The sequence below is a fragment of the Varanus komodoensis genome, unplaced genomic scaffold, assembly GCF_004798865.1.
Source record: "Varanus komodoensis strain SLA01 unplaced genomic scaffold, ASM479886v1 scaffold1, whole genome shotgun sequence".
In the NCBI taxonomy this organism is placed as follows: Eukaryota; Metazoa; Chordata; class Lepidosauria; order Squamata; family Varanidae; genus Varanus; species Varanus komodoensis.
The window spans coordinates 133563892-133589022 of record NW_025335268.1 but is presented as its reverse complement, the minus strand read 5'-3'; the positions used below and the strand labels follow the sequence as shown (position 1 = coordinate 133589022).

The 25131-nt window shown below is 39.2% G+C and overlaps 2 protein-coding genes and 1 long non-coding RNA gene across 10 annotated transcripts in view; 1 reads left to right on the top strand and 2 right to left on the bottom strand.

The window, feature by feature from the left end:
• Positions 1–7380, bottom strand: part of TRAF3IP3 (TRAF3 interacting protein 3) — a 36906-nt gene extending 29526 nt beyond the window's left edge. For 2 of the 8 annotated variants that reach the window (XM_044447041.1, XM_044447051.1), the window contains exon 1: positions 6842–7167. The gene's annotated coding sequence lies outside the window, so the exon portion shown is untranslated. Of the gene's footprint in view, positions 1–6447; positions 6665–6841; positions 7186–7249 lie in introns of those variants that run through there. The other 6 variants (XM_044447004.1, XM_044446997.1, XM_044447012.1 and 3 more) reach the window with 6 other exon arrangements.
• LOC123031783 lies at positions 4828–23357 on the top strand. Its single transcript, XR_006416387.1, has 2 exons — positions 4828–4969; positions 23061–23357. It is a non-coding gene; the product is annotated as an uncharacterized LOC123031783 (long non-coding RNA).
• Positions 10309–23941, bottom strand: HSD11B1 (hydroxysteroid 11-beta dehydrogenase 1). Its single transcript, XM_044447072.1, has 6 exons — positions 23629–23941; positions 22935–23065; positions 21018–21129; positions 18782–18967; positions 15940–16083; positions 10309–14035 (listed from the first exon to the last, which is right to left on the bottom strand). Exons 1-6 carry the CDS (start codon positions 23714–23716, stop codon positions 13812–13814), a joined length of 885 nt encoding a protein of 294 aa, XP_044303007.1. The 5' UTR covers positions 23717–23941; the 3' UTR covers positions 10309–13811.
• Positions 23942–25131: the final 1190 nt, after the last annotated feature.

Genomic DNA, 25131 nt, shown 5'->3' with positions numbered 1-25131 from the left:
TACCCTGAAAACTCAAGGATAAATTAAGTAAAGTACATAATTTGAACTGATATTTGTTGGAGCTTGAACATGACATCTGTGCCTTGTGTACAACAGAGATACAAAGGACAACATCAACTGCAAACATCAGTGGATTTATGTTTGGCTTTCCCTGCACACATTCAAGGACATAAGATAATTTATTTTAAGACTAAAGCAGGGCCCAAAGAATCATGAAATGAACTCTGTGAGTCCAGAAGGTGGTGATGGTGAAAAGTTGTCTCTCTCAAGCAATAGTTCCTTATTGCAAGCTGAGGGATGTTTCACAAATACTGTACAGTGTGTCCTGAAGGAAAGGATAGCTTTTCCATTGAAAGTGAAAGAAAGAAAGAAAGAAAGAAAGAAAGAAAGAAAGAAAGAAAGAAAGAAAGATTTGTGTATTATGTATATAGTGATATATATTTTAGATACTTGTTGTTAACCCTCTTCAACACATATTTCAATGAAAGCTTATCAGATTTCTTGTTTCAGAACATGTCTCCAAAGTGTGCATACCATGCAAAAATAAGCACTGCACCTTTTAAACAAAAGGTAGCTTAAGTAAACAGTCCTCTTCCAGCTATACACATTCTGCAATGGAGTCTCCTTTCAAGACAAAACAGCTCAGTATCTACAGACTTAGGTACCTTCCTAAGTCTGTCAAAGTAGGCTTCTTCTCAATTGAACAAAACACACTAAGACTGGTAGCTTCAGTCTCTTGCTAGATAAAGTTTCAAAGGGGAAATGAGAACTGCACCTAGTAAACAGAGTTGGGAAATGAGGTGGTGTACCGTCCACTCTACTGAGTCAGAAGCCTGCAACTTCATTCTACTCTATCAAGGAAGAACAGGGCAAGTTGAAGTGTTGCTGACTTCAGTTCAGTTTCTCCTCTAGTTCAGTTTCTCCTCTAGTTGCAATGGAAGCTACCTGCCAAACCTGTAAAAAGCTAGGATTGGAAAACCACTTAGTTCCCCTCTACCTCACCTTCATATCACTTGTCAGTCATCCTTCAGAACTTTCTGCATACCTGGACTTGTAAAGGTATATTGGCCCTTGTACTCTTACAAACCTTTGTAGTACATCTTACTTTGTTTCATATCACAAACTAACCAAGTGATAAGGTTTTCTACTATCTATTTGCATGTTTGTCTCTATTTAAGAAAACATTATGTGATTTCCCCATCCACCTTCCCATGCCATCTATTTTAATGTGTGGTGAAATTGGGGAACTTCAAAGTAAGGGTTCCCCTAAAAAAAAAATTCAACCTATTTAATCGCTTGATAAGTATTAGAAGTCTATGATAGTTGACATCAGGTAGAGAAGATGTATACCAAACTATCGTTCTATGATCTTGAGCATTATATAGGAAAAGTAGGATGTTAATAGGGAAAGCAAGATGCTCCTTAAAAGGCAGTTAGTTTGTTTGTTAAATAGCTATCCCATCTTTCCATGTTTAATGTCAAGGTATAAGATCTCACTAGTAGAATCCTTCAGAAAGGAAGAACCTAAAATATTAGCAAGTAAAGTGAACGTTTCTTTGAAAGCTGGAAAAAATAAAGCACCTGCAACATATCAGATACCAACAGAATTATTCCAAGCTGTAGAGAGTGAATCAGTCAAAATCCTAACAGGAGTATGCCAACCACATATGGAAAACAAAACAATGGTTGACACACTGGAAATGTTTGTTCCAGTCCCCAGGAAAGGAGATGTAAAACATTGCAGCAGCCATAGGACCATCACACAAATTTCCCATGCAAGCAAAGCAATGGTCAAAGTATTGCAAAGTGCTGCAACAGAGAATATTAACCTATATGGAGAGACACATTTCTGATGTTCAAGTTAGATTCTAAAAAAGGAAAAGGCATTCAAGATTATATCACAAAAATATGTTGACTACTGGAGCACACCCAAGAATTTCAGAAGAACAGTCTATGCTTTATAGATTACAACAAAACCTTTGACTATGTGAACCACAAGAAGCTATGGATTGTCTTGAAAAAAATGGGGGTGCCTCAGCACTTGATTGTCCTGATGCATTACTTGTATAATGGCCAAGAAGCTACAGTTTAGGTCAGAATATGAACAAACAGAATGGTTTCTCATAGGCAAAGGCATCAGACAAGAATGTATTTTATCTTTCTGTCTGTTCAGTCTGATGCAGAATATATCATAAGGGAAGCTGGATTAGAATCAGAGGAATGTATGAAAATAGGTGGAGACACATCAATAAGATATAAGATTGCTATCATATTACTGGTAGAGAGTAGTAGTGAATTGAAATGACTCCTGATGAAAGTGAAAGGAGCAATTGTAGGAACAAATCAGCTGCTGAATATTAAGAAAACAAAAATCATGACCACAGAAGAATTACAGAACTTTACAGTTAATAATGAAGAGACCAAATTTTGAAAGATTTTACATACCTTGGTTCAGTTAGCAATTCAAATGGAGACTGCAGCCAAGAAACTGAAAGAAGATTGAGACTGGGAAAGGCAATAACAAAGAAACTAGAAATGACCATCAAATGTAGGGATGTTTCAAGGCCATCCACACTTTTGTGTTCCTGATTACTCTGTTTGGATGTGAAGCTAGACAGTGAAGAAAGCTGACAGGAAGAAAAGAGAAGCACTTGAAACCTGGTGCTGGAGGAAAGCTTTGTAAATGGCCTAGACTGACCGAAAGCCCAACAAGTGGGTCCTAGAGCAAATCAAGCTGGAACTTCCCTCAGAAGAAAAAGTGACAACACTGAGGCTGACATACTTTGGACACACCATGAGAAAGCAAAATTCCCTTGAGGAGACAATCATTCTAGGGAAAGTCAAAGTCAGAAGAAGAAAAAGAGGATCAAATATGGGATTAGTTGATTCCATTATGGAAGCCACAGACTTGTATTTGGAAGAGCTGAGCAAGGCTGTCATGGATAAGACATTTTGGAGGACTTTCATTCATAAGGTCGTCATAAGTCAGAGGCAACTTGATGGCACATCACCACCACCACTGATCATGTAAAATAGCTCACAATAGGAATTAAAACTGATATGAGAATTTTGGAAGCTTAAAAGCATACAATCATTTTTAAATGCCAGATTTTCTTTTTCCATAAGAGAAATACAAACAAATAACAACAAGAACAATCTGACTAGAGGGATTCTCTTCTTTGAACCAACAGTAATAACAATATTATGAAGACAGTTTCAAGATTGTGAGAACTTATTAGCCATATGCTTTTCTTTAAAAAAATAAAAAACATAGTGACAAAGTGCTGAAGTAATGAATTGAGGGTTAGGTCTTCAATCCCTGGTAGCCAAACTAGTCACTAGTAACTATGGTTGAGCAACAGCAGTCGCAAAACTAAGCAAAAATGTCATTGGTCCTCTCTACTGCTGCAATTTGCTACAATTTAACACATGATTACAAAGCAGATGAACTAGATAGCATATTGGTCATCTGTATTTATCCACTTCTGCTTATCAGATTTGCCAATATTCCTTTTACTGGTGAGTTGGTACAAATGTACAACTGTTGTTAACTCAGAGCCAAACTACACATTGCATCCTGGATCTATTAATGGATTCTTGACATTGATTATAAGTTAATGCAGCTTCCCACCTTGGATCAGATCAATGTCATTGGGCAAGAGGCAGGGGAGAGTAATACCACCCAAGGCTTTTTCTTCAAGTCACTGTCTGTACTACGGGGTGGGGGGGGGGGAGAAGAGGGAAACTATGAGTACCTGTAGTGTATTTTGAAATGTGTATTGTGATTAACTAATAGGATATTCATTTATACATCACAAAAAGAGGAAATCTGTTATTCCCAAATGATGGTAAAAGAGGTATGGATTTGCATAAGATTTACACATGCTAATTTAGGGTCAAGCTGCTGTCTAGCCGCTAAGTGTTCATGGCAAGTTCAAGCCTCTGCTCTTTTGCTTCCTTATCTTTAAACTAGATTTGAACTGAGCAGCCTTTCAAGTAGAGGATGCCTTCAAACAGGGAACAGTCCTCAGTATGTTTGAGACATGTGGCTAGTCTATTATCCAAAGCAATCAGCGTTCCTTACTCATAGGGTTTAGAAGGAAAAATCTGTTAGCAGCTAAGAAAGTTGTCACAAACTGTTTCTCATATGGAATCCAACATTAAGTCCACTGACAGCAAGATCCCTTAAAATTAGCAACATTTTACAATGAATATGTGTCATCTCAGAAAACAAGAAGAGTTTTCTTTCTTTTGCATATTTTTAACTCTGGTGTGCAGTGAACCCTTTTAAAAAATGTTTGACTTTCCCTTTTAGACTTTTTCCTTTTTTGATGGAAATAGTCTGTTAAAAGCAATGGAAAGAATGAATACAACAGGTGGGTATTCAAATGTATGATAATGTATACATCACTTACATCCCTATCTATGCGAACCACAGAAAGGCAAATTCCCTGGTTAACTTTCAAACCACCTTTTTTAGTAAGTACAAGGGATGCATCTAGATTTGTTTTTATGTTTGTACTGGGGTAGTGGTGGTTAAAGGGGCTATTAATATCCTTGGTTTTTTGTCTTTATTTTGTGTGTGTGCGTGTGTGTGTTTATGATACAGCTTCAGACTACCCACCCCAAAGGATAAAACCACCCTCCGTTATTCATGGCCCCAGACTCTGATCCCACATGCAATGACAACCTAAACTTAACAAAATCTTGACCGCTGTGCAAATTCTGCTTTCTTGTTGTTCCATTCCCTAATACCCAGTTTAGTACTATGTCGTTAAGTCAGGCATTGGACAAGCTGTTCTCTGATGCAGCTGGAAATGGAAAGAAAACTGCACAGCAGTAATCATTTCATTGAGAACCCCAGTCTGTGAAGGCTCTATACAAAGTCCTGTGCCGATTGCATCAACTCCAAAGGTATAAGAGGATTGAGATCAGCATCTGAGGAATTGAAAGCTTGGTGCAAAAAATGGTATGTAGCATCGAAGAGCCATGATTAATATTATCTCTTCCTTTAGGTGCTTTTTCTACCACTTCCTGTTTTGTGCTATTATCACTAGAGGAAGGAGGTATCTGACAACAGCTACACATAGAAACATACTTCTCGGAACTAAAAATATGACAGTGCCCCTTTGAAATTTTCATTTGGGTGGATTTATACAGCTTTTGGTTCATAAACCAGCCCCTTATGTTTAACATTTAATTATTTTCCTCTCATTCACACACTATACACCCATCTCCTTCCCAAGCCAGATTATATCATTAAACCAGTGAATAGCCTCAAAAAGCATCAAGGGTTTTATAGCAGCAATTTGTATACAAATGTCATTAAGTGCAAGATTGACATAAAACCAGGATAATTTAACCAGAAAAAGGCAACTAATACCTGACTACTTTGGTATCCATAACTTTGTACTATGGCATAAGGTAGCCAGTTAGCAGAGATTGCAATAGGATTTATGTGAATATTTCATTGGTTGCAACAAATTAGCAAATGGAAAAATGCACCATTTATTTTTAGTTTCTATCCCAGTAACTTGTAATTGTTTATGTTTTCCTCAAGTGTGTGTGCATGTTTTATTTTCACACTTTATTTATTTATTATTTATTAAAACATTTCTATGCATTTTTCACATGTTAGATTGTGTCCACTTACTGTCCATTTACCATCTAATGTTGTCAGACAGAACTAAAGCTCTTCCGTCAACCACTGAGGACAGTATTGCTGCATTTCCTACACACTTTGGCATATAGATAGTCTTTTTACTTTACACAAGTAAGCTTTCTTTTCCTCTTGCTGATTTTCTTCAGTGTTTCTTGTATTCAGATACTAATGTGAATATACTAATTGGATATGCTCGGCTGAGATGGCGTGATGAGGCTGTGCTACTAAAGGAGTCAATTTATTTAGCTGAGAGACATCCTTTTTTATTTATTATTCACCCCTTCCAAGCCACCTTTTTCCTCTTCCATTTTCTGCCGAACCACTCTCAGGCACAATGACCAGAGTATGAGATGAGGCTATATGCTGGAATGCCACCATTTTTTATCATTTCAATACATCAGACAACTGTAAACTGGGAACATATTATTGCAAAGGTGAAGAAAGAGAAGGAGAAAGAAAACAAGCATGGCCACCACAAGTATACCAATCAACCCTGAGTCACTCATACTGACATCTGGAAAGAGTGTTTTGTTAGTGCATTTATGGTGTTGTTTTGATTTTGATTTTGTTTTAATTGGAGGAGTATGTAAAAGTCTACACTGCTTTTATAACCCACCACTGCCACCATCACCACCACATTTTTGAGAAATCAGCCTGCTTCTACCCAACCACCAGGCAGTGTTTCAAGAAGGACTTGAAGCTGTTGTCCTAGAATCTATCCCAGTTGACATGTGCAGTCCCCAAAACTGCCACTTCCCCCATAGACAGACGAGCAACTCACCTACCTTGCCCAGTTGCCATAGTTTCCAGAATTTCCTACCGTGCAGCTGACTGAAAAAAACCCCTTAACTTAAACAGGAACTGTTTTGGAACAATGAAGATCCGAATTTGCTTAGTTTATTTAACCCATAAACCTGGAAAAACCATTGAGGCCTTATAATCAGTGGAAGGGCTTCCTTCGGTTTTCTGGGCCAATACAAATACCCTTTATCTTTCCCTCGCAGGCACTGCTGAATTCTCCGGTTTAAGCAGAAAAAATAATGTTGCAGCTTCACACTGGCAATCATGCTGGCACAAGTGCAAAGAAAAAGTACCTCTTTTTTTTTTTTTAGCTTAAGCATGTTTTCCGTTCACTGAGAAATAAAATGGAAGATCGCTTCTAGCGAGGGAGGTCCTTACCTTTGGCTTTCTAGGGCAGGCCTGAAGTGAGTTCATCAAGATGTGAGAGGCCCAGCTCTGCCGTTGCTGAGGCATAAATTCTCAAGAAGGTGCCTGCTTAGTTATCAAGTACTAACATGCTATAACTGTCATTTTTATTTGGACGACTTCACTTTGCTGCTCTGTTTAAAAAAAAAGAACAGGAAAGCCACAATGCTTCACCCCACTTGGTTCCTCTCTCTCTCTCTCGTTCTCTCTCTCTCTCTCTCTCTCATTATGCCTTACCCTCCTATAACAAGGGAGGTGACAGGAAACCCAGAGTTCTGAAAGCAGGTTCATAGTCTCATAATACGTCTCTGTTGTGGTAGAACAGTCTGTATGTCTTTCACTATCACTGGGACTCCAGCAACAACCCACCGTTGAGTTTACCTTATCAGTCCTGGCACTTGGAGGCTGATCAAGTCCAAGCAACTGTGGTTAGCATCCTCAGACCAAGTCAAGTATGATACCTCCGGGAATGAGGATTCCCTGCCTTGATAAGCAAATAACCGTTATCCATTCTTAAACATTGCGACATCAGAGCTGTAAAAAAGCCGAAGTTAGGCTGTCATAGAGTGACTATATTTGTGAGTGCTGACCTCGGAAGTCCTTAGCAGATCTGACTTCCTCTCTTATTCTGATAGATGCCCTTATACAAGTTACAGTGCCTCAGGATCCCACCACCACTTCTACAACATGGGATTATTCCATATCACACCGTGGCCTGATTCAGACATAATCACAAGTCAGGGTTCCCAAAATTTCTGGCTTATCATGTTTAAGCAGCCTTATTGCTCCTGCTTGGCTCCTCCTGCAACTGAGCTTTGGATATTTTAACCAGCTGTATACAAACAAAGTCATATAAAGAGTCAGACTTGAACAATGACACAGCAGAAAGTAAACTTCAGTCAAACTTACTGACACTTTGGTTATCTAAGTACAACTGGAGGGTTTAAATAAAGATTGTGGCCATTCTGTTTCAAGATAAAGATGGAGCATAATACAAGTGTATGTAGAAAGTTAAAGGAAAAATGCTTTTGGCTAACCACAAGTGAGCCTCTGGTGTTGTAACACATGGATAACTCCATGTGCAGTCTAAGATACTTTAGAGAAGATGCATCTAAGGGGTGACATTTTAGATGGCTTAGAGTCTGGATGAATTATATATAAAATATCATAGACTGAGTATGGAGTTGTTAATATGTTACAACATTATGACCTCTTTTTGAGGCAAATTGGTGCATTTGTCTTGCAATTTAAGAATCTACATATTTGTTTCAATATAATGTGAGAGGGCAGTATTTGCTTCATCATATATTTTGCTTCTGAAATGTCAGCAGTGGATCACACTGCGATAGGGATGCTGGGCCTGGAGTACCTGGTGGTTGCATTGAATTTTTGAGCTGGAAGTTTCCCTTTCCTGTGCTAAGTTTTCAGTGATGCATGTTCAGTTCAAAAACAAATTATAGGGGAACACAATGTGCTTTTCAGTGGAAGATACTGAAATGCTGTATAACATGCCTCAGAAAGCCAGGCCCAGCAGGAGCAGCAGCCAGCATGTGCAGACAGTTGCCAAGGGCCTAGTCTGGCTCAAAAAGCTCCTCTGTTCCTCTACCACTCTTACTTATGCTCCTTCTCATTGCCCTCCTTTGCCAAGTTCCACTGAAAAAGCTCCAGGGTACTTGCATTGTGCCTGCAGGCTCCACAGAAAAGAAAAGAAAAGAAAAGAAAAGAAAAGAAAAGAGAAAATTTCAGTTGCATTTTGAATAGCAGTAATCTGAGCCAATCAGACACTTCCTTCTAGGGCATAGTCTAGTCTTTGCATCACTCCTTTGCTCTCAATGACCAAATCCCTGCCAAAGACAACATCTAATTAGCGCAGACCAAATGTCAGTAAAAGCATTTTTTCAGTTTAAATTGTGTGTAATGCTTGAAGGTTCAGCAGTGTGCTGCTAACAGACAAGGGAAGAAGAAGGAACCTGGAGTGGTGCAGGGGCAGAAGCCACTGCTACTTCCTAGTTTGGTTTTTTTAACAGTAATAATTGGAGATCCACTGCGTTCTGTGGCTGCTGGCAGCAGGCAGGGAATTCTGGCTGGTATGGTGGCAGCATAGGTATCTATTATTAGGGACAAATTTTGCAAATGCCTTTAGTAAGCCTGAATAGTTATAAGCCTCAGTACTACTGTTCCCCCTTCCTCATTTAATCCAATTTGCTGTGGGCAACAAAGGACATTAGCACCACAATGGAGCTGGAAGAGCACATGTCGCCCATGGCTACATACTTCCCATCTCTTTTTTTAGACCATGAAAAGTAATAATCACTCTGTATATTCTTCCATATGTCTCTCACATACAATTTCACCTGCATGCCTCACACTTCCATGTGGTCTTTCAGCCCTAGTTGTTCTTCCCTGAATATTGGGAGCAACACTGATGATTGTAACAGGATTGTGCAAAAATTTAATAAGGCTGGCTGGCTGGCTGGCTGGCCTACCTTCCTTCCTTCCTTCCTTCCTTCCTTCCTTCCTTCCTTCCTTCCTTCCTTCCTTCTAAAGAAATTAGATTCCATCCCTTAATTATGGATAAGAACACGAGAAGAGTCCTGCTGGAGCTGGCTAAAGGCCAATCTTCTACAGCAGCCTTCCCCTACCTTGTGCCTCCTACACGTTTGGGCTTACCCAGAATTCCTAGTCAATGGCCCTGCTAGATGGGAATTCTGGAAGTTGTGGTCCAAATGCTTCTGAAGGCCACCAGGTTGGGGAAGGCTGTTCTTCAGGGTTCTGTTTAGAAGTGGCTTATAGCAAGTGCACAAGCAGGACATCAGGGTAATACCACATTCTTGGTCATGCTCTTCCTGTCCAGAGGCATCCCATCTCTGATTCTGGAACTAATAGACAGCAATAATGACAGCTTGATCCCCCACAAATTTGTCTCATCCTTTTTTAAAGCCATACAAATTTGTGGACATAACTCTATCCTGAGATAGCACATCCCCTACTTTAATTGTGTGTTGTGTGAAGAAGTGCTTTCTTTTGTATATCCTGAATCTAAAACCAGTTAGCTTCATGGGATGGCTACAGGTTTTAGAATTATGAAGGAGGGAGAAATCCCCAACACTTTTGTCCACATCATGCATGGACATTATGCTGTTCTGTCATGTCTCCCCTTATTTGTTCTTTCCTAAGTTAAAAAGCCCCAACATTGTAACTTTTCATGATGGGGAAATGCTTCATCTCTTTAATTGTTTTGTTTGCCAAAACAATTACAACAGTAAAATCAACACAGCAAAATATAATTAAATAGCTGATGTTATGAAACAAGAGCAACATAGCAGACATTAAGAATATAGTCGCAGATTAAAACATTGTCAGCTAATGTTTCCTAAATAGCTGGGATAATACAAATGTTTCTGTCAGGCTTCAGAACCACATGGGAACCCTTAAGTGGAAGGCCTCAGCTGTAAGAAAAATAAATAAACAGCACACAGCATTTCTTTTAGTAGATTTTTAATACATGTCTACAATTGTAGGTTACTTTCCCATGCTTTGCCTAAAATCCTATTGTAGGCCTTGGGAAGCTGGAGAACAATTTTATCACTGCTGTACAGAGCACCCATCTCCATTTTCTTACATAGCACAACATTAGTTCAGTTCAAAAATTACTCGGGAATCAATTTGTAAATTTATAGCAGCCAGAAGAAAGCTCATATTGAAAGCAATGATCACCCAGTAAGTTCCACTCTGTTACTTGTAGCTCTCTTTTCAAAGAAAAACACATATGGCCTGTGAAATAAAGGCTGTGATCTAATTAGAACAAAATCTCAGCCTTGAATACTGAACAGCTTTGAACAGGGGGAAAAATAGTGTTTCGTCACAAGGCAGAAATGTTTGGTAAACATACAAACAAGAGGATAAAAGTAAATATTTGGATTGTTCCCATTTTAAAGTTCAGAAAGTGATGTGAGCCTCCACATGGCTGAATGAATAGATGTGAGTGGAATATGAGATCCTTCTAACCTGAGGTTTTGTTTGTTTAGATTGGACCAAAGATAAACCCTTATTTCTGACCTCATAAAAAAGACACTGACCACTGTATATCTTCAGACTTTATTGATTTATGATGCTGAGGAACAGCTGAATAATCCCTGAATTTTGTATGGCCTTGCTGCCGCTGCTTTTTTGTCCCTCACACCATGCTGCAGACCCATATGACTTTTTTCCCAATCTACTTGTCCCCATCCCTGGAAAGAAATAACAAGCATTGGCCAAAATTTGTCTTCATTTTCCTGGAGATCCAGTTGGACAAGGTCAAATAATGTGTTCCTTTATGAAGGAGGACTGCAGTTGAAAATCTGACAATCTACCTATACTTTGGTGCACTAAAACCTGACAAGCGATAGGTTTTTTTCCTCTCCAGGAAATCTCATTTCCCATTTATCCTCATTGAATTTTTACATAAAAGACAGAATGAGAACTACTGGCTGTTCAATCTATTTGAAAATCAGAAAACTATTCCTTTATAGTTCCTGGACTTTGCAACAAGAACTGCTCTGGAGTTCACAGTGAAAGCTGGAACAGATCTGAATGAGAATTGTGGAGCTTTGAATAAGGTGCTGGTCATTATAGGGCAAAACAGGGAGTTAATAGGAATTGCTCCATGGTGTGCTATGAATACAAAGCATATTTGATGGTATAGGAATGCTCTGAAAAAAAGGTGCATTTCCAACTCATCAAGCATTTCCTGGATAGGATAAGAAAGTCTGAAATCAAGAGGTTTTGAATATCTGGCATGCTGATCTATAGCCACTATTTAGTACAGTTAAAGCTATTTCCACTGCACAGTATTTAAATTCAGATTCTCATTGTGCCTGTTCTGGGCAGCTATAGCTTAAGGGTACAATCCTATGCATGCTTAGGCAGAAATAAATCTACATTTTTTATTGTAGATAAAATGCTGGGACTTTCATGCTGGGACTTGCAAGGCCTTGCTCTGTCTAACTCTGTATAGGTTGCATCCTCACTAAATTTGGAGGAAAATCTCAGAAGGTATTTTCTTACCTCGAAAATGCCAGTGTATGCTGTACTAATGCTATATTTTAACCACATTTCTAAACAGATTTGGGGTGGAGGGGTTATTAAGTTTGTGTTTAAATGCAAAACAATATGAATGGAAAATTTTTCTCAGCAAGGCATACCTTCAGTTTTTTCATACAACATTTCAAAAGTTCACATTTAGGTTTTTTTTTCTTTTCTTGTTTGATGGGTTTGGGATTTTTGATTTGCTGAACCTGACATTTGTAAGAAATCTCACTTCTAAATTTATACATTCTTAGTGTCAATCCTTTGTGTAAACCAGGTTACATCATATAACATGTACTGGTTGCCTACCTGTCTATATGACAGGTATGAGAAATTAAGAATTCTACACGTACAGTAAAATTCACAAAAGGGAGAGAGGTGGTGCCCATGTATAGAACTTAGTAACACATTGTACTTTCTTCTCTTTTGGACATCCTCCTTTATGTCTTGTTTTGTGTTAATGAATGGCTAAGCAGATTACTGATATGGAGACAAGAAAGCAATTCCCTTGTTTGCTTTAGTACTAGCAAGAAAAAACTTAGGCACTTCTGTGGAAATGGCAACTTGATGAAGCACCAGCGAATGTTGCTGCTTTCTGCCTTATCATGTTTGGGTGATTATAAATCGCCCTGAGGGATGTTTATATCTCTAAATGACAGTTGAGCATCAAGACTCTCTAGAGTCTGCAGCTCTGTTTTCATCGAGATGGCCTAATGAGGTAAACCTTGAAACACTTAACAAAGTCGCCCCCCAACACACTTACTCCATTTTTCTTTTCCATTTATCTTTCTTTTAGTTTTTATTATTTCTTTTTATATTATGACATTTTTTTGCCAAGGGAATAGCACACCAATTTGATGCAGCTTGAACTCTTAAGGCATTTTTGTTTGCATAATTTGAAGGGACTCTGAAACAGATAATCTTTTGTTGGTAGATGGCGTCTCATTTGCAAAGCTGTTTAATGTCCCTACTAAACATTATGAATACTGTAAACTGACCTTGGTATGAAAATACACGTGGATGAATTTTCATGCTTAATTGTGCTTTTTGAATTGAGAAGGAGGACAATAGCGCTTTCCAGACAGCTGAGACCTGAGGTTATTATTGTGGTTGTGATCCAAATTTTAAAGTATTTTTGTTTCTCTGCTTGGAAAGGACTTTGAAAAGGGTACTCTTCTACTTAATTTTGCAGCTGTAAATTGTCTGATATTTTTATTTAAGAATCCTGAACATTATAAATTGACCTTGACTGAAGCTCACTGCAGCAGAAGAAACAGTTCTCTCCCCCTTCATTGCCATTTTTAAGGGAGTTGCTGGTTGTTCGAACTGGGCAATTTTTTGTTGTTGCTTTTGATCTAAACTACGCATGATTTGCTCTAAGGAACAATTATATCTCCCTGATGGGACTTGGGGGTGTTTTGCTGGTTCTGGCCCTCCTTAAGAATTAAAAATTGATAATCCTAAAGAACAAAGAACAAACATGATGTTCTATGAGAAGAAGACCATTAGCTCCACCTATTGGGCCTGGAGAAAATTGGAAGTCAAGGTCCCTTGCTATGAAAGACCTATGTGGATGCAGTTCAAGAGCAAGTTAAACATTTGCCATAAACATGCTTTTTTCTCCAAAACCCTCTAAATACATAGAGGGCTTGCTTGTTCCAAAACTTAAGGCATGCACATGTTTTCAGCAGGGAATTTCAAGATGCTGTAGCAGATTTCAGGTCAACATGTACTATCATACTGGAGACCAGAATTTTCAGGATTCTATCATATCAGCTAATTGGACATAGCCTGAGCTAAAGGAAAGTTTGGTAGCACCACCACAGGCCTTTCTAAGATACCATGAAAGAATAGAGAAAAAATAAAAAGCATCCTAAGACTGCACTTTTAGTTTGCCCACATCATACATATTCCTGATAATATAATCCAGGAGATCTGGAGCCCAATCCCGAATTAATAGAGGGATCTTTGCAGACATATACTCATAATAAACCTCCCGATGGCGCAGGACTCCTCCCTTTATGATTTCTAATGCACATTCTTCCTTTGGTGCTGCCACAGTTTTGAGTATTCCAGAAGTTGCCTTCATGGCTGCTTCTAAGGGAAGAAGATGGACCTGAGTCAGTATTAGTTGATTGACAAGTACTACTTGTTGCTCAGGAACTCAGATGATACAGAGCTCTACTGAGAAATGTGTTCCATTAAGTTCAGTTAGACTTATCCCAGGTCAATGAATAGTATAACTGGAACCTTAAAGAAAATTTTCAAGAAATTATAACTTGGTCTGTAAAGGTAACCAGCATGTATTTTTCACAGTGGAGCTCTTTGTTTTTAGTAAGTAGTGCATCATTGGATTCTGCAAGTGTGGTTTGTATCTTGCATGTCATTCTGCTAACACAAAGCTTCAGTCTCTTGCAGACATCCTATTTTCATACTTGTTCAAGTGTCCAGTTCTTTGATTCCACCAGTGTAAGCCATCTATAAGCTGCTGCAGAATCTGTTTTCGCATAATCCATTGCACAACTCACTACAGCTTAACTGAGCTAACTAGAGCTTCAGCTTGAACAGTATAGAAATAAATTAATTATTAATATGAGGGTTCTTCAAAAAGTTTCCACACTTTTTAAACTCTATTTATTAAGAATTTCAAAAACAAATGTCATCACTTTTCTATGTAGTCACCTCCCTTTGCGATACATTTTTCCCAGCGTTGTACCAACTTTTTAATGCCATCAGCAAAAACTATATAAAATATATTTATAAAACGTAAAATATAAAAGTGCAGAAACTTTTTGAAGACCCCTTGTATAATAATTGCTTGAGCTAACTTTGTTAGTTGTTCTACAAGTCATTGCACAAGTGCTAGCCAAACCATGTCACCCCTTGTAATTTATCCATTGGCAAGATGGTATATACAACTGGCCTTTGCTCGCTCTCGCTCTGTGTGTGTGTGTGTGTGTAAATAATACAAAGGAAACAGGAATTCTGTAGATATTTCATAACTTTGGTGGAATTCAAATAACCAGTTTCAGTGGTAGTTTCTTCATCATAACTGAAGGCTCGCACTAACAGTTCGTATTGCACATAGGATAAAGAATATTTGGTATTGATGCCATCTGTTAATGACTTCATACAACCAGATGCCAGTTTGTGTGGGTTTACCCATTAGCTCAGTGATTGTTCAATATCACTCCTTAACAGTTTTGAGTGAGTGAAATGCACTGACCCATCTCCAATGATCTTACTGTCTGTGTACATCAAGATAGCCACCAAAGTGCACTGTGTGAATGGAGAGAAGAGACACCTGCAGGGGGGGCCTCCAGGCCTGGAAGTGTATCCTTATACATTGTCCTTCTATTCAGCATCCAGGTTCTATACCCCTGTTTTAAATACTGTATGATATACAAAAGAACAGGAAGGCTATTTGAGAGGGTATTTTATATACTGCTGGTGCATGTGGGAACTTCTGAGTTGGCAAGAAGTCTTCATGGTTAATTTGAAAGTTTGAATATTCCTCTGAAAATTAGTTTGCATGTCTTATTTGTTGGGATCTACAAACATGTCTCTGTGTAACTTATGATAAATTCCTACGTATGAAAAGTGTAAATGACTGCTTCATAACTAATTTTTAATGGCATTATAATCTACAGTAGGTTAGAGGGGGGAAAAGTCAATTATATGATTCATATTGGCTGGGTTCATACAACACGACAATTGTATAACTTGCCACTGAACCTATGGGTTGGCATGGGCTGTTGCTGAAACTTGAGTTGTGTAGACTCAGTCATGCTAACAAACCACAACTATGGGTGGTGGTTGTTTTGTGTGAACCCAGCCATATTAAAAAAAACAAAAAACAAAACTATGGTTTGTTAGGATGGCTGAGTTCACACAGCATAACCACTCAAGTTGTTAAAGTTAAGAGAGATTTTGAGCATAGTATGAATCTACCAAGGATGATCAGGCCCTAATAGCTCATGTTTCAATACTTTAAATTTTACCTGTGTCAATAAGTCCAAGGACACAGAGTGTGATAGAAATGTTGGTGTTCTGCATGACAAATTCCTGCCTCAAGGAGCTGAAAAATCCATCCAGGGCAAACTTTGTTGCAGAATAGGGAACAGTGAAGGGAAAGCCAACTTTGCCTAGAAATATAGCAATAATATACACATGGGTAAATTTCATTAGAATTTCATTAGAATTACAAAAGAAGCAAGATGGCAAGAGAAGGGAAGAAATGATGGTTGTTTCCAAGTGTGGCTTCAGTAGCAGGGGAAGGGCAGTCACTGGGAAGATGGTGGAAAGTGAGCAGCATGGGCTTTTTGCTGCTCTTGCTGAGTGGCTCCATGGCAAATTGTGGCAACCTTCAATAAAAACACTCCCCCAGGTTCAGATGACACAATGCCTCATTGTAGACAAGAAAACCCTACAACAAGCCACGAGTTATTTACATGGCTTGTTCTTTAAAAATAAGTTATCCCTTGGAAAACGCTTTGAGTTCAGATGACACAACAACCCACCATAGTTGGCTATCCACCAACTCTCAGCCTAACCTACTACACAGGACTTTTGTTAGGATAAAATGGAAGTAAAGAAGGCAACTATGTAAGCCACAATGGATTCCTTGCAAAAAGGGGGAAAACCCCCCTGTAATTATAGCAAATAATTACATTTGCAAATACATGGAACCCTAGGCAGCATCCAGTGCTTTCCTTAGACTAGGAAAATTGAGCTCCAGTGCAATGGGAAGCTAGCCTGTGATGATACAACTGGAACTGAGCCTAAACTATTGCTTTAGGAATGGAGATGTCAGGGGAGCTCTGAAAGGGAACTCCGCTAATTTGTCATATTCTGAAATTGTTAGTTTGAACTAGTTTCTGGAGTTATGAACAAAAGAACAGCCCTGCTGGATCAGACATAAGGTCCATCTAGTACTGTCATTGTCCACACAGTGGCAAAACAACTGCCCACAGGAATTGACAAACAGATCATGAGTGCAACCACATCCTCCCACTCTACGTTTCCAAGCAACAGAAGCATACTGCATCTCATATGGACAGTAACAGATGGCCATCAGGACTAGTAGCCACTGATAGCTTTTGCTGCCATGAACTTGTCCAATCATCTTTGAAAGATATCCAAATTGGTGAACATCAGTATGACTTAAGGAAGTGAATTCCATAGTTAACTGACACTGTGTGAAGAAGTTCTTCCTTTCATCTGTCCTGAATCAATCAGATTTATGGGATAACTCCAACTTTTCCCCAGAAAGAGAGTACAATGTCTCTCTACCAGCTTTCTCCAAGCCATCTCTTACCTTTTCTCTAAGCTAAACAATCTCAGATATTATAACCTTCCTCATATGAGATTTGCTGCAGACCCTTGATTACTTTGTTTCACTTTTTCTGCAATTAAAATGGAATCCCAACCAAATGTCTTGTTATAAATATTAAATATGAAGAGGAATTTTCCATCTTTATTTCTGCCATGTGCTTCTGTGCTGTGGTATTATCTAAATGAAATTCAATGATACTATCTTTGTCCCTTAAAGCTCAGTATCAATTCCATATTGTAGCTATGGACGTACTATCCCAAACCCATATCTGGAAGTGAACCTCATTTCCTTTCAAGCCATCAGTTCCAGCTGTAACACTGTTTCTTTTCTCTTTTTATCTGACTCCTACTTCCACTCTCAAGCTGAATAAGAAAACATCCCATAGGGTTTTGGGGTTTTTTTGCTATAGCAATTGTGTGGTTCTGACATGAATATGTATTTTTAAGTAGTCCCTTTTGAAATGTCCTTGGTCATCATCAGGCATCCCTGAATCCAATTAGAGTATTCTGACTTGACATCTGCTCTATTCCCAATAGATACAATTGTGATGGCCCCCAAATCATTTGTGAAGCAGAATGATACTTGGAAAGGGTCTAGTTGGCCATCAGGTCCAACCACCTGCTCAATGCCGGACTCAAGTCAGCCATCCAGATTTCAACCCAGTCAGACCCTGCTTAGCTTAAGATAGGCAGGATCAGGCTCAGGATCAGGAAAGGCTACACAGAAGCTCCTTTCCCTGCTAAGAAGCACCATGGCATTAAGTGACAGTCACTGTACAAAATAATGGTTTTATTAATTTAGCATGATGACACGAGGAACTGCTGCCTCTACATTGAGATCACAACATGCAAATAAGCAGTTGTAGAGAGCGCAGACCACTTTCACATGCAAGCCAACAGCATTAGAACAATCCTGTAAACTTCCAAAAAGGACCTCTTGCCCAATTAGCACTTTCTTTCCTAGGAAAGACCCATGCAATCAGTCCCAAAAGATGTTGCTTTATTTGCACACACACACACACACAACACACCCATCCTTAAATCCACTGGTGTTTTGGTCTGTTTACTGCTCTAAGGCTTTTCCATCCACACAAATAGTAGGAGGAACTGGAGAAATCCAGTCTTTCCCCTGGTGCACTGCTACCAGCTTCAAAAAGTGAAGGCTGGGCCAGCCTGAATGCCTCACAGGTTTACAGTTTGCAGGCCTACTTGTAGGCTTTACATCTTGCTGACTCAAGAACCTAGGGCAGCATTCTCTAGCTTGATACCCTCCAAATGTTTGGATTTTAATTCCCATCAGCCCCACCCACCCAACATGGCCAATAGTGCTGGGACCAAATCCTCTGGAGTTGTTCATGCAGTTGGAGACGGCAGCCATTTGTGTGACGGGTATTATCAGCACATGTATCTTTCATCATTTCCATTTAGAAAAGACAGAAACATCTGAAGTTGCCTTGGGATTCTGAAAGATTTTTAGGTCCACTTTACATAATTGTAGTTTATGCTCACCGGCTAGGGATGAAACTACTACGATGTTTCCTCCACTGTTTTTGAGCATAGGAAGAGCTGCAACAGTCATGGTCACATAGCTTAGGAAATTGATATCCAGGAGCTTTTGTACATGCCCAACATCACTGTTAAAATAGCTGAAGTAAGAATTGCCAATATGATTCAGAATAAGCATGTCTAGGCTTCCTAAGAAGAAGAGAAAAAAGAATTGTTTAAACCATGTTGGTAGAGGGTGGCATGAGCGTTGTCATGATCAGCTACCCTAGCAACTCAGCTGAAGTCCTAACATAAGAAATACCTGGGCCTGAAAGCTATAGAACTGGGTTTCATCTACGTGCCCACATACCTTGAGCAAGCTTTGATTTTGTATTGTCTTGTAGCACTGCCCACTGCCCAAAGCAACCACCAAAGATAACACAAACAGAAGAACCTCTCATCTGGCAATCCAGTAAATATGTATTTATTTATTTAAAACATTTCTATGCCGCCCCCATCGCAACAAAGCCTCAGGGCGGCTCACAAAGAATACATAAAAACATAAATAAATAATAATAATATAACAATTAAAAAACATTAAAAAACCCCTGGTGCATTCTTGGCTAAAAATGTTAAAATCCTAATTAATTCAATAATTTAACAATTAAAATAAGTTTTAAATAAAAAGGTCTTAGCCTGGCGCTGAAAAACAAATAACGACAGCGCCAGGCGGACCTCTCTGGGGAGCGCATTCCATAGATGGGGCATCACCGCAGAGAAATCCCTCATCCGGGTACTCACCCTCCTAATATCATTCACAGAGGGTTCCCAGAGAAAGGCATCCGTTGCTAATCTCAAGGGGTGAGAGGGCATATATGGGCGCAATATTTAGAAATTATTTACAGCATGTTTCTTAAGCCCAATTACTGGGGAAAATTAAAAGAGTGCAAAACTTGAATGAGGTTTTGCAAATTTTCTGACAAAGTGCAGCATATCTAATGTACACAAATCTTTCCCCCATGCTTACTGTGGCTATATCAGAAACAATCTTAATATGGTACCAACAGTGTGTTCATTCCAAAATACATTCTAGTGTGCTTGATGACCTTTATTCCCAACCAAGTAAGTATATATCAGAAGGGGTCATGATATTTTATTCCTCTAAAATTTCAGGTAGATCCCACCCATAAGCTTCCTCATGTTACCAATCAGAATGGATTATTTTCCCCCTAAATAAGCAAAGAATACCACCCTTCCCCACAGCCCCAGCCATGTTGCTCTGGAAAACTGTATACAAATGCTTATGGCTAAATGCTAAAGCTAACCTTATTCTCTTTCCTGCTGTAGATTGCCAGAACATTGCTATCTCCTTCTTTCTAGATCAGAGGTGAGGAACCAGGCTTCCAGATATTGTTGGATTGCAACTTCCATCAGTCTAACTCCACAGTGAGGGATGATGGGAGGTGCAAGCCAACAACAACTGGAATATGGTACAATTTATATTCAAACGTGCTTTATTATACTGTTTCTGGTGCCTGAGAGTGACAAGGGCACCAGGAAACAGAAGCTTCAGCTGGTGCAAAATAGAGTGGCCCGGCTGCTGACAGAGACTAGTAATACTAAACATATAACACCAGTCCTTTATACATTGCATTGGTTGCTCACTGAAGACTGGGCCCTCTTCAGGATGCTCATCTTAACGTATAAAGCCCTAAATGGTTTAGGACCTGAATATCTGAAAGACTGTCTCCATCTGCATAAGCATACCCAGACCCTAAGGTTGTCTTTGGAGGTCCTGCTCTGGGAGCCATCTTTAAAGGGAGTTAGGAGAATGACAACCTGAGGTAGGGCCTTCTTAGTTATGGTACCCCATTTATGGAACCAGCTCCTCAGAGATGTGCACCAAGTGCCTTCTTTGTATATATTTTGGAGCCAAGCTAAGACATTTTTATTTGTGTAACATTTTAATTATTGATTATTTTAGGTTTAAATTTTAAGTCTGACATGCATTTTAATTAGTAAATTTGATATTTTAATTGGGATATTTTAAGATTTATCCAATCTGTGATGTTAATGCATGTTATTACCTGATTGGTGTTGCTGCTGTGATGGGATGTTTTACTTTTTATTGGTACAGATATTTTAATTGGTTTGTTTATGTAGTTTTCATGCTTTGTTATGGTTTTATTATGTAAACTATCCAGAGAGCCAAAAGGCTATTATGATGCTAAATAAAAGTGTTAAATGCATACATACATACCCCATAATTCCTCTGCTTTCTTCACCACCGACTGAGCAAATACCATGTCTTCCATGCTGCCATTCATGTACCTGGCAGATGCTGCACCCAGCTCCAAGCACCGAGTGACCACCTGAAACAAACAAAGATTTCTGAAGGTGCGTCACCCTCATAGTCCCTTCTCCTCTTGCCCTATCAAATTCCTGGGCAGTACTGCAGAACAACAGCTGGGTAGTTCCATTTACAAAGACTCTTTCCATAACACAGTTTTTGCTTGCCTGCTTCATGGATCAGCATTATCAGTGGGGAATTTCCACTGGAAAATGCAGCTTTGTCAAAATTTCCAGCTAAATGAATGCTGAGCCTTTTTATTTGGAAAAAAAATAAAAAATGAGATAAAGTTCAACAAATATTCAAAGGAAGCATTTAAAAACCTTGTGAGGGTGCTGTGTATGTGGTTTCTGATGCCAATGCAGCGCCTCCTATGCCAGCTGTATCAGATATATAACTTTTACAAGATTATTGCAAACCTTGACAATGTTACAATATTTTCATTTCAGCCAAGATGTGTTCCCCTGTGTGCATGCCTGCACTTCTACCAGATTGAGAGGCCAACAAGATCTCCTCTATCTGGTAGGAGGCGAACGCTCCACAGCAAGTCTGTGGCAGTTGCTGCTGACTCAGACCTTCCCTGGTGACTGAAATTTTGCATTTTGTTTTGTAATATAAGAAGCAGTTAAGGTATAAAGGGTTTTCTTTTAATTCATTGCAGAGATAAATACAAATTTTCTAGGCAGACCTTTTTTGCTTACAGTAGCTAATCCAACCACATCTTCTTGTCATCTCTTATCAAACAGATTCATTGTTTAGAAGTAGACAGAATCAGACCTACTCCTACCAAATCGGGCACATGTTGCTTGTTTGATACCTTGGTGGATTCTCCAACTTATTGACCCTGTAAGGCTTCGGCGAATGGGGCGGCATAAAAATGTTTTAATAAATAAAAATAAATAAATAAAAAATAAGAAATTGGGTTGTCTAAGAGAAATTCTGGAATCCTCTCAGTACATCAAGGGATGATTTTCTCCTACTGGTTAATTTGAAGTCTCCAGTTTTAAAATATTTCTGCTCTGCAGATGGGGCTCCCTAACAAGTACAGTAAAATATGACATTTATGGTTAGTTTACCAAGCATAAGTATGGATGGTAGCACTTCGGGAGCTGCTTCAGCTGCTACAGGTAAAGCTGACAGTAAATACTAGACGGTAAGTTTTCCTGGCTTATTACCACTACAGAGAGAGAATCCTTCTACAGCAGTGATTCTCACATTGTTGCTGTAGATAAACAAAACATACATGGGGGCCACAGACATGCCCCTCCAACAGTTTTCTTCTCCTTGCTTCATAAATTGATAGAAAGAACTGCTGAGATGACACGTGCAGCAGAAGGAGAAGAGTCATGGAAGCCCACAAATGTGGAGGATTGACTTGTTTCCCACCATGCAGATGCTGAAGAGATGGGCACTGTGTTGGCTGTGACAGCACATCCATTTTGAAATCTGCTTTTTCAACCCACTCCTGCATATGCAGAACTGCATGACAAGACACAGAATGACACGTGCTGTTCCAGTTATTTTTGTGCATATATACATATGTGAATTCACATTTCTGTTACTTGCGGGGAAATAGTCACATATTGCTGGAGCTGATTTGTGAAATCTGATATCCAAAATAAGAAAAGTATTTATTAAAACTTACCAAAGTATAAAATGATTGTGTTCATTTTTTTCAAGGCATGTTCCTTTTTATCTGAATGCTCAGTGTATCCTAATTTATAGGAATGGGGATTCTATACTTATGTCTTTAAACATAATGATGGAAATATGCCTCTACAGGATGTTGCCTGATGAAAGACATACACATCAACATTTGACATTTACTTTCTGGAGTTTTGCTTCTGTCCGTGCAGTGATCAGTATGTGGGAACCCATGCGTGCCAAGTGATACGCCATTTGCTCACCGATTCCCATGCTCGCCCCAGTAACAATCACATGTTTCTCTTTCAGCATTTCTGGAGAAGAAGATACAGGAACAACCATTTATAAAGGTCTCATGAATACACACACCTATGCCTGATAAATATTAAAAAGGCAAGAAACTTAAGAGGATGACCAGCAATTCCAGACTGCAGACGTAACAACTGTTGAGTCCTCCAGTCCAACTGACATTCTTCTTCCAAGAACTACTAAATTCCAAAAAGCCAAGACGCAATGCCAAGAGAAAAGTGTGTGTGTTTAATTTAATTGGACATGACTTTTCAAAAATTTTAAAGCAGCAGTACAAATAAACCATGTTCCCATTCACTTTGAACAAAGTCAAATCTCTTCAAGTTTCAGACTCCATTGGAGAATCCCACCTCACCTGTTTGCCAGACAAATGCCCCTGTCTGTTGCTTGGTATATTTCCAAGCTGTTCTAAGGAAAGCCTCCTATTATCCACAATACACAAAACGCTCAGACATGCTTCATTTAGGCTGTGCACCAGTTCCTGAGCAAAATAAAATGTTCCTGTGCAGCTCCCTTCTCTTCCCCTTCCCCCGCTTTGCTTAAAATGCCTTTGCTTTAAATAACTTACCCGGTTTAAAGTCCTCCTTTCTTGAATAAAAACAGAAGGCCAAGATTAATCCTGCAAAAGGAACTAGAATCTTTTTCAACAGACCCATCTCACTGAAAAGTCAGGAAATAATCAAGCATGAGAAGCGAAAAGAATGAAAAAAGCCCTGCAGAGCTGTTCCAGATAGAATGAGCAGTCAATGCTGTAAAAATCTGTTAGTACCGAGGCAGAAATTTCCACAAATGTCCAAGCTTCTGACGATTCAAAGCATTCACGACTTTGGCTCCATTTCTAGCCTCTAATTTACTCCTTGTCAAAAGTTGTTGAACTTTGGCCTCAGTCCCTTTGGATCTTGGTTGACTCATTAGATATATCCTGTCCCTACGTTTTAAAAAGGGAAATTTTTTGCCCTGGAAGAGGTGTGTCTTCAATGAAAAGCATCAAGTTTCACTTCAGAGATTCCAGGCTGCCTATTTCAGGTGGGCCTATGTTGTTTTTTTATATACGTTGTTAGCTTTTGCCAGGTTCAGACTCAAACACAGCAGGATGCCCCTGTATGGGATGATTATAGCATCCGCCCCAAGCATTTTGCACTTCGACTGCAACACAGAAGCTGCTATTATAATACTCCAATACAGCTTCTGAACCATTGGTGGAAATGACTAAGAAACAGTTCTCAAGAGACTGAGACAACAAACATGTATTCCTTTTGGGTTTTAGTCCTCCTTGGCAATTCTCAGCAAATCTTGTTAAGTTGGATGTCTTTAAGGATTCTATCCAGTGTTTGTCCTATATAGAATAGAGCCACTGAAATGAATGGAACAGGTAAGACGAACCCTGGGTTAACAGAGTATCTACTAGGCCATTAGTGGAGTATGTGGAAATACCTGGAAATATTTGTAGAGTATCTGTTATTTGTGCTTTCTTATATCACACAGTAAAGGTTTCTAAGGCATGTTGGTTCCCACTCTTCTGATCAGGGCCACAGATGGTGAATGTCTGCCCAGTGCCAGAACTTTATGGAATGTGCTACAGTATTTGAGAGCCACTCAAGATCTGTGGAACAATAGACCAATTCTGTATCAGATATGCAAGTGACCAATGCCAGGAGCTGTCACCATTGCAATTGCGGGGTCAGCAGCTGAAGTGTGTTAGTTGCAGGAGTGGCATGACTTGTTCCAGAATATCCTTTTCTTCCCAAAAGAAAAGTTTTGTGCTATAAGGTTTGGCTTCCCCACAAGAAATTGGAACAACTGCTGACGCAGGCTCACCCCTAATCTCAGTGGTTGCTTCCCTTGCTCTTGATGTGGATGTTGATGCAAACTGGAATAAATGCAAACTGGGTGCAAGACATATCAGTCGCTCTTTCTTGTAAGATGGATGCATTAGTCTTGCCAAGAAAACCACATGGGCCACACCTGTTTTTTAGTGATAGGGTCAATGAGTGCAAATATGCAAGGCAGCAATATGTGCATGTGAATAATCAGCATCAGATTGCATTGGCCATGCATCTGCCCACTTTCA